At 41.0% G+C, this 15530-nt stretch overlaps 1 protein-coding gene across 2 annotated transcripts in view; it reads left to right on the top strand.

Moving 5' to 3' along the window:
• The window catches only part of pik3c2a (phosphatidylinositol-4-phosphate 3-kinase, catalytic subunit type 2 alpha), a 52263-nt gene that overhangs the window by 5863 nt on the left and 30870 nt on the right, over window positions 1–15530 (top strand). For both annotated transcript variants that reach the window (XM_053319042.1, XM_053319043.1), the window contains exons 2-3: window positions 1212–2456; window positions 14418–14515. In XM_053319042.1, coding sequence (XP_053175017.1) covers window positions 1293–2456; window positions 14418–14515 — 1262 coding nt within the window. In that variant the 5' untranslated portion in view covers window positions 1212–1292. The remainder of the gene's footprint in view (window positions 1–1211; window positions 2457–14417; window positions 14516–15530) is intronic.

Raw genomic sequence — 15530 nt, 5'->3', positions numbered from 1 at the left:
AACAGTGATCAGTAGAGTTCAGCTCAGTTAACAGTGTTCAAACCATGAGAAAAACAACATTCAATACAGATTATAGCTACATCCAGTTAGCACAAAATGGATCTTAAATGCATTTTATTTACTGTAAAAACCGTTGTATAAGTCATTCCGGTGTATAAGATGCAGTCTATTTTTCGGGGGTGAAAATGCTTTTCTATTAAAGATTGGTTTATTTGAATGCACCAGTAGCTATTCATTAATAAATATGTTTATACTCCAAAACACACATATTACACCTGAAACTGCGTTGTAGGGTTGATGGTTAATGGTCCGGTAATGGTTAACTGGTTCTGTTTAGGTTGAGTTTCAATTAAACCTTTTTAAAAGAACACAGTAACTTTACATATTTAATACAGTGTGTCCCTGTGTGCTTACTGGAGTCCCAAAAACTCTTCATCAGAGCTGTCGCTGTGCGCAAATAGAGTTCTGCACCCGAGTTGCACTTTTGCACATCACGCTTCAACATCTTCTTTAAATACTGAAACATCACAGCAACCAGTGTTTTGAAATACTTCTGTTGAACACACATTTTTCTGTAGAGCGTTCAGCAGTAACGGGTAATCAATAGTCTATCTATTTTCATTAGCTGCTGAAACAGCTGGAGGTAAGTGTGTGCTTGACCCTGATGTTTATAGGGCGTTATAGTCCATAAGTGTGGACGCTCACATAGTTATCTTTACAGTTATGGCCAAGTTGTTGCTCTTAATGTTGGACGGACTTTTACATTCCTATAATCATATCCAGATCCAACCTCTCTCTGTATTTTACCGGTGTATGAGACGCACCCCACTGTTCAATGAAAAAATATTGTTAAAGGTTCGTCTTATACACCGGTTTTTACGGTAATTCTATTTATTTTATTAAAGTGCAATAGCCTCCACATTATGCTGTTATAGCTGCATCTCATCTTTTTTTTTACTATGTCATCTTTTTTAGCTGTGTGTACGTCTTGTTGGAGTAGAACCTGTAATCTCATAATATGTAAAATATAATGACAATAAAGCTTTCTATATTCTATATTGTGACCCCTAGCTTACATTTCTACATGGTCTCACTGGTGATTCATTTGTGAAAAGTAAATATTTCGGTTTTTTAAATTCGCTTGTAAAACCTCATTTATTTTTGCTAATTTGATCCAGTTTCATGTTTGTCTCTCTTCTCTCTTCTTTTAGGTGTTTAAAGCTTTCGTCCGCAACCCTCTGGCCACACTGACTTGAAACCCATCACACTCATGGCACCTTCAAGTTGACAGAATGGCCCAGATATCAAGTGGTAATGGGTTTAAGCTGGATGTCCCCCAGCCGAAGGGGGTTGTGGGTAAAGAGGAGGCCCTCCGCATGGAGTCGGAGGCTTTAGCAAAACTGCAAAGAGAGAAGAGACACACTCTTTCAGCTTCAGCATCCTTGTCTTCCTCTGGAGCATCCTCATCCTCCTCGAAACCAAAACCATCTAAATCTACCACTACTGTTCATCAACCTACACCCTTTATTAGTAGACCAGAAAAGGACCTCATAGTCTTCCCCGAGACCAAGAAGCAGGTAGAGCAGGATAAGTTCAGGGATATTGATGTGGACAAGCTGACCAACGAGGAACTTGAAAAGCTCCTCCTGGATGACAATTTCGGCGCTAACAGCAAAGTTACCCGCCCCTCTTCACTGCTGGGGTTTAACCTCAGCGCCTCCTACCCCGGTGGCCATGCCTGTAGCTCCTCTCCTTTCCAGAGTAGTCAGTGGCCGTCTGTTCTGTCCACCCCGTCAAACTCCAGCGTATCCACTCCCACCCATCAGCCTTCCCCGTTGTTCCCCTCCGCTCCATTCCCCAAACCCACATTTCAGAATGGCTTCACTCCAGCCATGTCACCCTTCATGGCCCTGCCGGCTCCACAGCCATCTTACATGCCCTTCACTCCAATCCAGCCCGCCACCGCCATGGTCTTCCCGCAGCCGACCGTGGACCCGGAGATGGCCAAACTGTTCGACAAGATCGCCAGCACCTCTGAATACTTGAAGAACGGCAGATCGGCAAGCACTGACATAGATTCCTCTCAAGCGTGCCCAGCTTCTCTGGCGCCTAACCCACCGCCACAGCAGCCAGTAGTGATAGAACCTCCTAGCATCAGCCGCTTTGACTGGCTGGATCTGGACCCACTCACGAAGCGCAAAGCCGAGAACGAGGAAGCGTCCACGGCATCGGGGGGCGCCGAACAGACAGTACAAGGGGGCGCCGCTGCGGGGGATCCTTGGGATGCGGTGCTCGAGACCGAAGGGAACAGTAGTAGCAGTAGCCCACCGTCAGAGGGGAAGGCGACGCTGACAGTTCGCTCACAGCAGAGGAGGGCGTCAGCGGGGGCGGCTGTCACCAGGAGTCACTCGCTCAACATCCCAGGAACCTCCTCCCCGCACAAACCAAACAATCAGGTAGGATCACAGCGAAATGTATGAAAAGTGATAATGTTGGAGAGACAACTGTAAATGAGGGAAAGTGGGAGGACAAATGTTTGCTGTGACAGGTCGAAATGTCCCATTCACACCTGATGGCTGCACAGTTTGGCCCTGATCAGACTGGAGCAGTTTTTAGCTTTTTTTTTATAGTTTTTAATGAAAGTGCTGCTTTTATGTTCCTTGCATTTTCCCATTCTATGCCCCAAGTGTTTTTGTGAGAGTGCCCTGAACGCCTCAAATTTAAAAAACCTCAACCCAAAGTGGAAATGCGCCCAACATCATTGGCATTTTTATTTATCCCATTGTCCAATCAAATGAATTGAGAGGCAGTGTGGTGTTGACTACAAGAAATAAAGATGACAGATTTCGATACCCGGAGCTACATGACTTCACCAATCATAGTTACCATGATCTGGATTGAAAACAGCAGGCGTGAAGTGAGTTTACTTCACAGTAAAATAACGATTAGGCCAAGGACAGATGATCTAATGGTTGCTTAACAACAATAAAAAAACTGATGTAGGAAGCTGCTCTTTTTTTTTTAAATTGTAGGCTTAAAATAAGGCAGTCTGTCTGATCGGGACCTCAACAGTTAGCTGAACCTGTAAGCTTTAACCACTGTGCCGCTTTACCAGTTTTGGTCATTCTGCTTTACCCCAAACCATTCCTGCTGCATGCCAGGTCAGTGCTGCAACGAGGAGTCAAATTTACTGCCATGAATCTGTCTTCGCCCACTGTTGGCAGCAATGACACAATCATGCATGGCAGCATCAATGACTAAATACAACCGCAGCTCTTGAGGACACGAGCTAATGATATTAAAGTTTACTCAGAGCAGATGATGGTGGATCTTCAGCTAAAAAAACCCCAACAACCATCAAAGTCTTGCTCACAATTTGCATCTACTAGAATACTCCACATTAATTCACTAGCACAAGCAAAACATCCTCTTTTACTTCTGCTCTCTGTAATTAAGTCTTTCTCTGTGGTGAGCTACTCACTGTTTCACCCCGCAATTTCCTCCCAACCACATTTTGTGATTAATTTTGCCAGGCGAGGGATCGACTGGTCTGATTTTTCTTCTGATGAATATTTAGAGCATCCATTTAGGACAGTGCTATGGGCAAGTGGCATGAGATATTGTAGCCTCTAAATCTTTCCTGCAAAAATAAACTACAATCTGTCATTTTGGCTGGCAGGTTTGAGTCGAGGTGAAGAGAGAGACAAGACGAGCATTTCACTTTTAGACAAACTGAGGCCCACCAAACATAAATTTGTCACCATGTCTTTCTCTTTACTCGGAACTTGACTCATTAACTTGTCATTTTCCTCCCTTGAAATGAAAGCTCTTATATGTGTCATTAGCATCGCTTCTCATTTCTCAGATGGTACAAAGACTGTGAAAAGCTCCATTAAGATGTTTGGACAGGGGGGGGAGGGGGGGTCTGAGGTGATAGGTCGTGGCCGCACCGGCTACAAGTCAGCAGTAATGTGTGTAAACGTACTCCCGTGCTCTTGGTAATGCTGCTAGAGCACAAGATAAGAACAATACTGCGACCCTCCCATTAAAACACAATGGTTTTACAGTAACCAGTACTCGGCTTAAAAACTCCAGAGTGTTTTCAAGGTCTGGACAAGCCATTTCTTTTTGGACATTGTGTCACTTTTTTCTTTTTTTCTCATGATTGTCAAGGCGCCAACTTCCTGCTCATTGTGTTTCTCTCTTCCAAAGACCAAACAATTGACCGCTGTGGTATGTTTCTTACATCAGGGTGATAATTAACCTGACAACACTGTACAAACCCCCTTTTTATTTCCATTATTTCCCATATTTGGGTGACAAAAACCAGGACATCTTTTAACACAATCGGAACATGTGTTTGGAATGATTATGGTACAGTACAGCCAAAAATAGCTTGGGGAACATGGTGAAAATGGCTAAAAGATGTGACCAGCTGAGGGTAGATTCAGTGTGCGAGTGCGGTCTAGTAGGTCTTTCAAATCCATGTGTGGGGCTTTAGAGTCATCAAAAGGCATCTTGTCCAGCCTGTGGAGTGTCTTCTTCTCCCTTGAAAGGATGAAACCTAGTCTGTTTACACTTTCCTATATGTTATGTCTACTTTCAAGCCAGTCTGACTACTGTGTTATGTAACCTGAACCTTTTTAAGCTCACACATACACACCCCTCTTTACTTTCACTTGACCATCTGCATCCATTGTCTACGATCTTTGCTGCCGTGATGTTAAGATTGTATGTATTTGTGTGTTTGCTCGCTCGCACCCCCCCACCCCCCCACCCCACTTTCGTCTCGTCTGTTCGCCTGGCAGTCGGCACCCGTGTGGTTATAAACAGGAACAAGCCCTTACATCTTCCCTTTGCCCTACAGCAGCGCAACAAAAGACCAAACAACAAAATCGCTGTTTTATAAGTTGCCGTGCCAACTCCACTCAGGCTCACTTTGGAGAAAGAGACGCCGTATTTTTCAATTTCAAGATTAGACTACTTGAATGTGCTTCACAATAAACGCCTTCCAGTAGTTTGAGGTCGGAAAGTTTTTTAAATGTGAAGTATAACGTAGCAATCAGACAGCAAGTACGGCTGATGTCTGTTAGATGGAAGCGAGAACAGAAATGTGAAACTAGACTTTCAACCACAATAGACTGAACATAGCAGGAGTTATAAGTAAATGTAAAATGAGTTCTTCAGAGCATTAAATTAGCACCAGTCAACAGTCAAATGATGGTAATATATATACAAGTCGATTTGCTTCGCCAACCAGGAAAAAAACACAATGGTAAAATATTGAGACGCTGGTCAAATTTTGAACATTTTGGCTGGTGGACAAAAAAGTAAAGTTTCTCCTAAATGATCCCACATGTTGAGACAATCATACTGAGCTTGGTTGGGTACAGTGTTTGTCCACAGGAAATAGTTTTAGTCTTGATCCCCCTTTAAAAAAAAAAAACAACTAATGTTTTGCATGTTTTTTTCCCCCAACTGTGCTGTATCTTTACATCGCTTCAAAACACACAGATAGTCTTTTATTTCCATTCATTTCACTGTCATATAACACAGATTAGTTTACAGAGATTTGAGTTCGGATGTATCTTACAAACGTCAGACTTTATCATTGTGTTGTAATGCGGTTTAAAATGTTGACTTGTTTTTGAAAAGTCTTATCGCTGGTATGTGTTGATATGCTGTTTAAAGTGTACAGAAATCCAAGATACAGTACGAGAGCTTGTTATCAAAGAGCGTTGCGTTCCTGAGCCGTGTGGTCAGAAACTAAAAACCCAGAGGACATACAAAAAACAATCATGGACATCGTGGATAATGGGAAGGATAACGGCAATCTGGTAGGAACTTAAAACCACTTTAAACTTTAATTTGGTGCTGTTAGGTCTCAGGATACTGCTAATTATTAAGATATCTGATTGTGGAGTACTTTATTAAATCAACCTTGAATCTAGACGTGTCAGTAATGACGATAAACACCCAACTTTGTTTTTTTTTTTAATCAAAGTAGAGCAAATAACAAATATCTCTGCTGACTCAATTAGAGACGCCAGTGTTTAGTTACAGTACAGATTGAGACATAACCCTCGCTCTAAAAAGCTCAACACCTCTGCAACACTGTGAAATACTGGTTTAAGTTGCGCTGTCATAACAAGTTTTAAAGTTTAAGTGTAAACAGATATGTATGTTACATAAGTATAATTGCTCTATTTGTTTAAAACATTTTCCCTACACCAACATAACTGGAAAAGAAAAACAGCGCTCAGCTTTTCATTTGGAGTCGAGCAGAGGGAGCAAATGAGACCACGTTACAAGCTTTAACCTTGACATATATGTGGAGAAATTGATTCTGGTTACAATCTTCTTTCAAGTTTCATGATATCATATGATAATAAGGGTCAGGGTCAGACTAGCTCATCTATAGTCAAACTCGTTTGGGCATATGGCCTAACAGAAGCCTTTTGAGGAATCGCCTGCATTAAAGAGAATACAATTCCTTTTATCGACCCACGAAGGTCTACTGTGAAGAAAAAGAAGATGTAAAAGTGGAAAAAGTCAGAAATTCAGCAGGCATTTCCCTACGCATGGTTGTAATTTTTTACTCAGCGGTTGCACTTGAAATAATGTGGTCCAAGAAGGTTTTTTTTTTGTCTTTCTCTTTTTTTTTTCTTCTTCTTCAATGCCATCATTTCCAAGATGAGAGTTTGGATGGCTGTAAGTCAATCTGAAGCTGCCAAACTTTGTTGTGGTTGGCAAAGAGTGTAGTGTAAGATGTGGTGGTGAAGGCAGAAGGGTGTAAAATGGAACAAATGAGCTTGAACTGAGAGACTTTGTCCAGAACCAGGGCTATCTGATGTAGAGTTACCCCACCTCTCCTTGTCCATGTTTCTTGTTTCATTCTCTGTCCTTTTTTAGTCTACACTGCTCCTTATTCACACTCTCTTTCTCTCGAGTTATTACTTGTTCTTTCTATCTTTATTTTTTACAGTTTCTACCCCGTCTTCACAATCTCTCAACTCTTTGCCTTTGTCACTTCACAGTTTTCTCTCTATGCCTTTCTTGTCCTCTCTCATCAAACTCCCTCCTTCAATTCAATGCCTGTCTTTAGTGCCTAGTTACTAATCCTTCGCTTTGGCCTTTGGATATTAAATTGTTGGTTAAAGATAATCAACAGTCAAACACAAATAGCTCTATCGGCAGTTCAGCCGTCACACCCCACGGCACCAACGCCTGTTCAGGCCTGGCTCTTAGTGTTTGTAAAGCAGCGCTGAAATTAATGCGTCATTAACCACCCGTCGCCATGTCTGCTTTGAGACAGATTTATATGTTGTTGGTTTTTGTCTCATAGTTGTTTCAAGAGAAGTTTAGCTGCTCTTAAATCAATCAGTTTTATCCATTTTTGGTTCATGTAAATCTGACAAATTCACACAACTGGTTAGGATTGAATTCAGATATGTGCATAACTACGCAATCTTTCATGGATTGTGTGAGCATGTTCATACTTGTTCATTCTTGCTTTGTTCCTTCAAAATGACCCGTGGGCTGATTTTTATCTGAACTGGCAAGTTTTATCTGAACATATGCTGTGATTCAAGACCAATCTATGTGTGTGTGTGTGTGTGTGTGTGTTGTGAAACCTGTACTACAGTATGCCGGCATGCACTGCAAATCTTTTGCAGTTGCACGGCACACCAACTGAATATATTGTCAAATCTTTCCTCCCCCCATCCGCACATTTAGAGACCACCAACAGCTCTTTAAAAATCTCACACCTGCATACCATCCCACTCAAAGACTCTGCCTCATTTTCTTTTATAATCGTCTAATTACACCTTGAGCGTGACTATGAGATGCTACAGCACACTTAACACTCTTTAAATTTCCTTCCAGCAGACAGATTGTAGGGTTAAGAGATGTCGCAGCGCAGGGATGTGGCATGTATTCCAGTTAACTGTGTGACTCACTTGGCAAATAGCGCACAGTCTCCTAACCTCTGACCTTGTTTACTGGCAGAAAACAGGAGAAGCATTGTGGAAGATGAAGTGAGAACGCAGGTACAAAAAAAACAGATACCAACACACATAATAAAAACCTTGCCAACAAGCGCTAAAGAAATAGTTTGAATTAGACAATGTTGTGGAGGAAAAACAAACCAGTGAGTGGGAAGATTGGTAAATATTTTGTATGTTAAGTGATGACTATGCCATGGCGTTTTCTCACATTTCTCTCAGTTAAAGGCCAAAATCCTGTGAACCACAAACTTCTTTTGCATTCAAGGATCTCAGACCATCACAGGAAGTGTGAGTTATAGCCATCAGTCATTTCCTGATCGAAAGAAGAAGTACATTTGTGTTTTCAGCACAGCAGGTTCCTCCAATATAAATCACACAGCTCCTCAAAAGCACTTAGTGTCATCGGCATCCTAAAGTCATGTCAGCCGAAAACGCTTTCCCTATAATGGAGGCTGCTGGGTTTTCACAACCCATTAAAACAATATTCATGTTTTCGGTAAGCGCTGGTTCAGCATGACCGCATCAGTCAACGTGTACCACACCAAGTTATATTACAAAATGAAGCTTGAGCAACTGCAGTATGTTTTGCTTGTATTAAATTCAGACTTACAGGTTGACTGACAAAACATTTTCCTCTGATGAAAGCTACAGTTTTATTTGTGCTTCTGTTGAAAGATTTCAAGATTGTCGTCAGGTGAAATATTAAAAGCAGCGTGAGAATATTTGAATGCAGTGTTTCCTGTGGATGCTTTGGGATCCTTTTCATCAGACTGCATCGGGCACGGACCGATAGAGGACTGGTGTCTGATATCTAGGTGTGCTCTGTAACTCAACACTGATGGACGGCTTGGAATTACCAGCAGCCATCAGTTGTGTGGCCATGCTTGGTTAGCCTAAGCCTTTCAGTTCTGCAACTGTGCCGCTCAGTCACGCTCTCCTGTGTGTCTGTTTGTCATGGGCGGCACCACAAAGTTTCTCAAGCTCGACATGTTCTCATCTCCTAAACATCTGACCTTTTTAGTCAGCAGAAAGCATGAAAGCCTTAGAGGTACCTTAACAACAAGCTTAATGTATCAGCTGATATTTAATTGAATTGGCACTTTTTATGCAGAGAAGATTAATAAACACTCAATAAATGGGGAATTGTTGCTCCATGTTTCATTGTTTGATTGCAACCTATTTCTAAATTAATTGCACTCATTTTTGAATGGGGACCACTGTACAAATCACACAGTTTAAGAGCTAAATTACGATGGGGAAAGGAAATATAAAAACCACCAGAGGCAGAATGCCTAGGACTGGAGACTGTGGGTCTCAAATTGTTTCCGTGTAAACAAAGTTTCTGTTTACACTCCATTTTTAAATTTGCAAAAACATTTTGTAACCTGCACTGTTCACATCCAGGTTTGCTAGCGTGCTGTCTTCTTCCCTGCAGTTTGGCAAAGCATTTCTGCATCTCTTGGCACATTACTTCCATCTGTCAATCAGTGTAGTATTGTGAAACCATTGGCATCTTTTAATGTGGACTCATTGTAAGTAAAAAACATTACAGGGTATCTAAAGTCAGGATTTCTCCAAGGGTCTACCTGCTGTTGGAAACCACTCAAGGCCGTAACTTATCCAAAAAGTGTGCTGTCATGTAGAGAAGTAAGGTGGGATTGTTATTAATTAGGCATTTTCAGACCATCTTTACTCAAAGGTTTTCGTAGTGGTGACCAAGACTGTATATCCTAGCTTCGTTGGATTTACATTCGTTGGATTCGTCAGTCGTAGCTGACAGAAGTTTGTCGGTTCACCTTGGCGAATTTTCTTTGACTTGTGGGATCCCTCAAGGCTCCATTTTGGGCCCCCTCCTGTTTTAATTATATATGCTGCCTTTGGGATCCATCTTTAGGAAACATGATATTCCTGCCCGTTGTTTTGCTGACGATGCACAAACGTATCTGCCTGTAAAAACAAAAAAAGTAAAGATTCAGCGTAGCCTTTGCTGAACTCTTTAAAAGATGTCAAAACTTGGATGGGTTTAAATTTTCTCAATCTTAATGAAAATAAGACTGAGATCATTGTGTTTGGACAAGCTGACCTGTTGGATGACTCCGTTGGTACTTTTGGCCCTTTAGCTTCTTACAAAAGAGCTTTTGTGAAGAACCTCGTGTGATTTTTGACAACTCCTTCAAATTTGATAAACAGATTAGTTCAGTTGTCAAAAGTAGCTGTTTTTCTAGTGAATACTTTTAAAGCCAAGGTAAAGGCTTATTTCTCTCCCAGTAAGTTTGAGAGAGTTACTCATGCTTTTATCACTTCTTGTTTAGACTATTGTAATTCTCTGTATGTGGGTGCGGATTAGACGTCTCTTTATCGCCTGCAGTTGGTCCACAATTCAGCTGCTCATCTTCTTTCTTGTAAAAGATGACGTTATCACATAAAGCCAGCATTGACCTCTCTCCACTAGCTGTCTGTTTTTAGGATTGAGTTTAAAGTTTTATTTCTGGTTTTTAAGGTTTTAAATCCTCTTCTTGTTGGCTTTCAATTCAGGTTGAGCTTCAAGCCTCGGCATGCTCTTGTATTGTGCAACAATTCCTTTAGTAATATTATTATTATTATGTGTATTGCTGTCTTTTATTCCAATGTATCATTTATTTTGGTATTTTAAGCTTGTTCAGCACTTGAGGCATCTGTGGTTGTTTTAAATGTGCAATACAAATAAAGTTTGACTTGACTTGTCACACCTGGCCATTTGCGTCCAGACTGTTGAACCATCAGAGAAGCACTTTGGATACCGTACTGACACCTTTAGTCCCTCTCTCCAACACAAACTACTACTAAAGAGATTTCGAAACTGCTTTTGTATCCAATAAAGAAAAAAAACCCCACTATGTCTAAAAATAAGTTGTATAATAGTTCTCTTCGGTTAACTGTAAGGTCAGTGTTACCCAAGGGGGAAAAAAACAGTGAATTGTTTTAACACGTGTCATTTTGCAGAGGCAGCAGGAGTCACCTGTTTCATAATGAATTGTCTCATTCTGGAGCAGATTAGGACCCAATGAATGATGTAGACACATCATGTAGACACCCAGGACAAAAAGCCTTCTTTCCAGACTTGAATTACGCCAGAGTAGTCATTCCTCAGGAAAATTACTGTATATCAGAGCTCTCAGCAGGTTTGGAGAGGATGGAAAAATAACTTTTGACGAGTTCCATGTCTTGTCTCTCTAGAGACATTTACCTCACTGATGAGTTTTAAAAGCTTTAAAAAGGATTGCCTCATTTTAAATGATTAGCCTCAAACAGCATAACAAAGGTGAATTATTTACGAAACTAACTGAATTTACAGTACAGATTTGTCATATTTATATAATTACGAAGGATTTGACTTGTTTGGGGTTCAGCTCGGAGGTGAGGGATGTGATGGATTTAATCCTGACCCTGTGTGATAATTACAAAGAGAACTTGTGCCCTCTTTTCATGATGAGACATCCCACAGTGTAGAATTAGTCATCCTTAGAGTTACATCCTTCACTTCCTTCACTTATTCTTCCTTCCTTGTACTGTGTGTTCCCCCGGCTTCCAGTAGACAGCGTGACACATCACAGTGAAGACAGAGAAAGGATGAAGGATTAGTCAACGTGTGAATCATATGAAGCCGTTCCCATGACTTAAGCAGGAGCTCTCTGTCTGTGCGTCTCCAACAAAATCGATGGAGGGAAACAAAGACGGGCCTGTCCCACTGTACGGCCCCTGCTCGGCGTGCTCGTGTGTGTGTGTGTGTGTGTGTTGTAGTGTGATCAGTTAACGCGACCTCATTGGATTATCTGTCCATGTTTGTTTTTGCTGAAGCAATCCTGCCTCCAAACATAAACACTACTAATATGCTCTCGTAGTCTCTTTTCTTCTCCTCGCTGACTTTCTAATGTTTCCCTTCAGTCTCTTTCATCCTCCTTTCCTCTCTTTTTTTCTTTTTCTCTTTTTCCTCCTCTTTTTCTTTAAGTCTCCTAAAGTTGTTTCTTTCTTCCTCTACATATGAACACTTCCTAAACATGTCTGGAATCAAGTATAACGCCATGAAGGGATCATGTGCTGTACTCTTACAAAAACACTGCCATGTGCTTCATTTTTGTGTTTTGTTGTGAGCACTAATCTTTAAATCTAGAGTAATACGGGTTAAAAAAAAACAGTCATATTGAACCACTAACTGCATTTGAAGGCCCACCAAAAATCTTGAAAATTTGAGACAGAATGTGTGCAGACAGGATCTCCGTCTCCTCTCCCACCCCCCCACCCCCCCACCCCCTCGCTGGGAGATGCAGGTGGTTTGGTGTCGAGCTCGGCCTCCTTTCCAAGCACCACGCTGATTAAGATTTATATCTCCTGATGTTATGTCAGGTCAGCTCAGCTTTGAAGAAGAGGTCTCTGCTCTCAGGGCTGCACAGTTGTGGTGTAAATTACTTCTTTTTGCTTCTTTTTTTTTTCTCGATATTTTGTCTTTATTGAGTAGTGACAGTTGACAGAAAATGTGGAGGAAAGAAAGAGAGAGAGACAGAGAGAGAGAGAGATCGAGGTCTCTGGCCAGAATAAAAGCGGAGGTGTTGTGGTTATATGGTTTGGGTTTGAACCACTAAGTCACCAGGACGCACCAGATTTGGCCCGTGCAGAGGAAGGTCATCGTGTGTAGAGCTAAGCTAATTACACAGTCCATTTGTTTTTATGTTGATTCAATCAGTTATTCTCTGGTTTTAGCCTCTCCAATTTTAAAACCAGCTGCTTTTCTTTGTTTCATATAATTGTAGATTGAAAATTTTAAAGTTTTTGGATGGAGCATCACATTTTAAGAAGTCACTTTGGGCTCTTGGAAAATGCAATTGACTGTTTTCTGACATTTAATAGACCAAACTCTTAACCTAGTATTTGAGAAAATAATGATCATGCTACTGAACAGTGCTACAGCTACAGCCCTAATGTAGTGCATTTATGTTGGTTTATGTATGTAATTTAAACCCATATGATCTTCTTTAATGTTTCAATTAAATGCTTGACTTCAGAGAATAATTAAAAACATAAACTTTATCTTTATTGATTGAGGTCTCATGCGAAAACAAATGGATGTGAGGACAGAGAAAGATGTAGGAATTTTACTGGGCTCTTCATAACCTTCAGGATGTGTCGTAAGAACCGTGACAGTGTGTTAGTAAAATTTACAGCTGTTTTTAAAAAAACTGATGATGTGAATCCAGTGTTCTTTAGAAAAAAGTCTCTGGTTTTTTTTTTTAGTTGTCCCCTTTCCTTGTCGTTACACACGAAGAGGCAGCTGCACGCACCCTGAGTTCATCAAAAAGCTCTGTGTTCAAAATCTCTAAGAAGTGTCTCAGGGGAGGAACAAACTATTATTATGACATTCCAAACATTTCTTTCAACCTCTCTCCCGCTTTTCTCTCTCTCTCTCTCTCTCTCTCTCTCTCTCTCTCTCTCTCTCTCTCTCTCTCTCTCTCTGTCTCTGTCTCTGTCTCTGTCTCTCTCTCTCTGTCTCTTCCTCTGCTGCCCTCTCTCCAGACCTCTCTCTCTCTCTCTCTCTCTCTCTCTCTCTCTCCCTCGTTGGGAATGATGTCAGACTCGTAGATTTCCAAGCCATGACTGAGCATTTTTGCAGACAGTCCAGAGCCTGGTACAGGAAGGGGCGGGGCATTTTCGCTTCTCATTTCCCGTGCCACAGGAAGCGCATTCCTCAACCACTGGCAGTCAGACAGCAGTAAAAAGCAGAGTGTAACTGCGAGTTCCCGGCAGTGGGCCATCCTCAAGGAATCTCTCCAATCCAGAGACAGCTCCCCTGGGAGTTGTCTTTTGGATTGATGTGTGTGAGAGAGATTTACAACTCTTTCAACTCCATTCTTAGACTAGTTTATGGGTGAAAAATATATTTAATTAAAATATTTTTCCATCTACAGTGACACGTTAAGCAGTGTATTCGAAAGCCAGCTCGGCTCGTCAGAAACTATGCGCGTGTGCCAGAGAGGCTGATTTAATCAAAATTTAAAGCTAAATCTTAATAAATCGTAATTAAATGTTAAACTAATGAGTTTTTTCACGATTTTGGGCAGATGGGTATAAAACAGGTTGTGAGCTCTGCGGGCGACGAGCCTTTGCCCTTGCTGACAAGTTTATCCCCTCGGCAGGATTCATAGCTCTGAGGTGTTTTTAATAAAACTGCCCTTTTAATAATCCCCAAGCATAAATCATTATAAAGACCTTAAGCGTCACTACTCACAGCCAATCATTTTAGACTGATTTAAGGGTTTAATATATATCTGTCTATCTGTCTCCGTCTGGGCTACTCCTGATTTACCTATGTAAGCATGCTGTACTTTTCTTGTTCACTGACTCTTTGTACATGTCTGTCTTTGCTGGCTCCTGCAGGACAAGGGAAAAGGAAAAGGTTTGGCGAGGAATGCCGCCTTGGAGGAACAAGACGCTCAGAACCTGGAGGTTGTCGCCTTCTGTGAAGACGTAGCAACGTAAGATACTAAAAAACCTTTGACAGTTCATTTCCTTCTCTGCATGTCTGTAATAATTTAGATATGATGCACCTATTGGAACGGCTTTAAACTCTTTACAATGTCACACATTTAGAAAGCTCCAAAAACTCAGTTATTTTCAGTCCAGATTTTAATACCTGCAGACCTGATTGTAATAATCAAGAGAGTTAAGACCTTTTTTAGATGTTGTAGTTGACACGTACAGTCAAGGGAAGTCAAGGCGCTCTTTTTCTGACGCTCTTTTCTTGTCATGTGGTTTATAAAGGGGTCATAGCATACTTTTTGTGATTTTCTGTTACTTGAGGTAAATGTGTGTAAAAATGCTTCCTACCAATCAAAAGCTAACAGCTTGTGTTAGGCATGTGGTTTTTCAAGAGGTCATAACATGCTTTTTGTGGTTTTCTGTTATTTCTATACTGTTCTGATGTTGGATGTCAATGTTAAACATGGGCAAAGTTCCAAAACTTGAGGTAAACATGTGTAAAAATGTAAATACATATCAAAAGCCTGCTCTGAACACTGTGTCTCCGATGTTACCTCCACTTCCTCCTCGTTATGACATCAGACTCTTCAAGCATGTCCACAAACAGCCATCTGTCCAGTTTTTTTCATTCGCATATTTAGTTTGGATTTGGGCTCGAACATGAGTCAATGAATTTGAGAAGATTTCATTTCGAGTAAAGAACAACAAGAAGAAGAATAGAGTTGGTTTATTGAGAGTGGTGGGGGGTTGGCTTAAAGAGACACGAGCTAAAACGGCCTGTTTCAGAGACAGAGGCAGAACCGAGGGGCTAGAGGGGCTGAGGTTTTTAAAACTGTATATAATGCAAAAATATATAAGTTCAACTCCACAGACTAACAATATTGACCTGGAAATATGCATATGTCCCCCTTTTGAAGTAAAAAATTGAACATTTGTGTACCACCTGTTAGCTATAATAGAATAAGTCAAAAACTAAAACATTACAATTATTATTACAACAACCTGCAGTGG

Source organism: Scomber japonicus, chromosome 5, assembly GCF_027409825.1.
Source record: "Scomber japonicus isolate fScoJap1 chromosome 5, fScoJap1.pri, whole genome shotgun sequence".
Lineage (NCBI taxonomy): Eukaryota > Metazoa > Chordata > Actinopteri > Scombriformes > Scombridae > Scomber > Scomber japonicus.
Note: the sequence above shows the minus strand (reverse complement) of the source record. Positions and strands in the feature narration are given on the sequence as shown.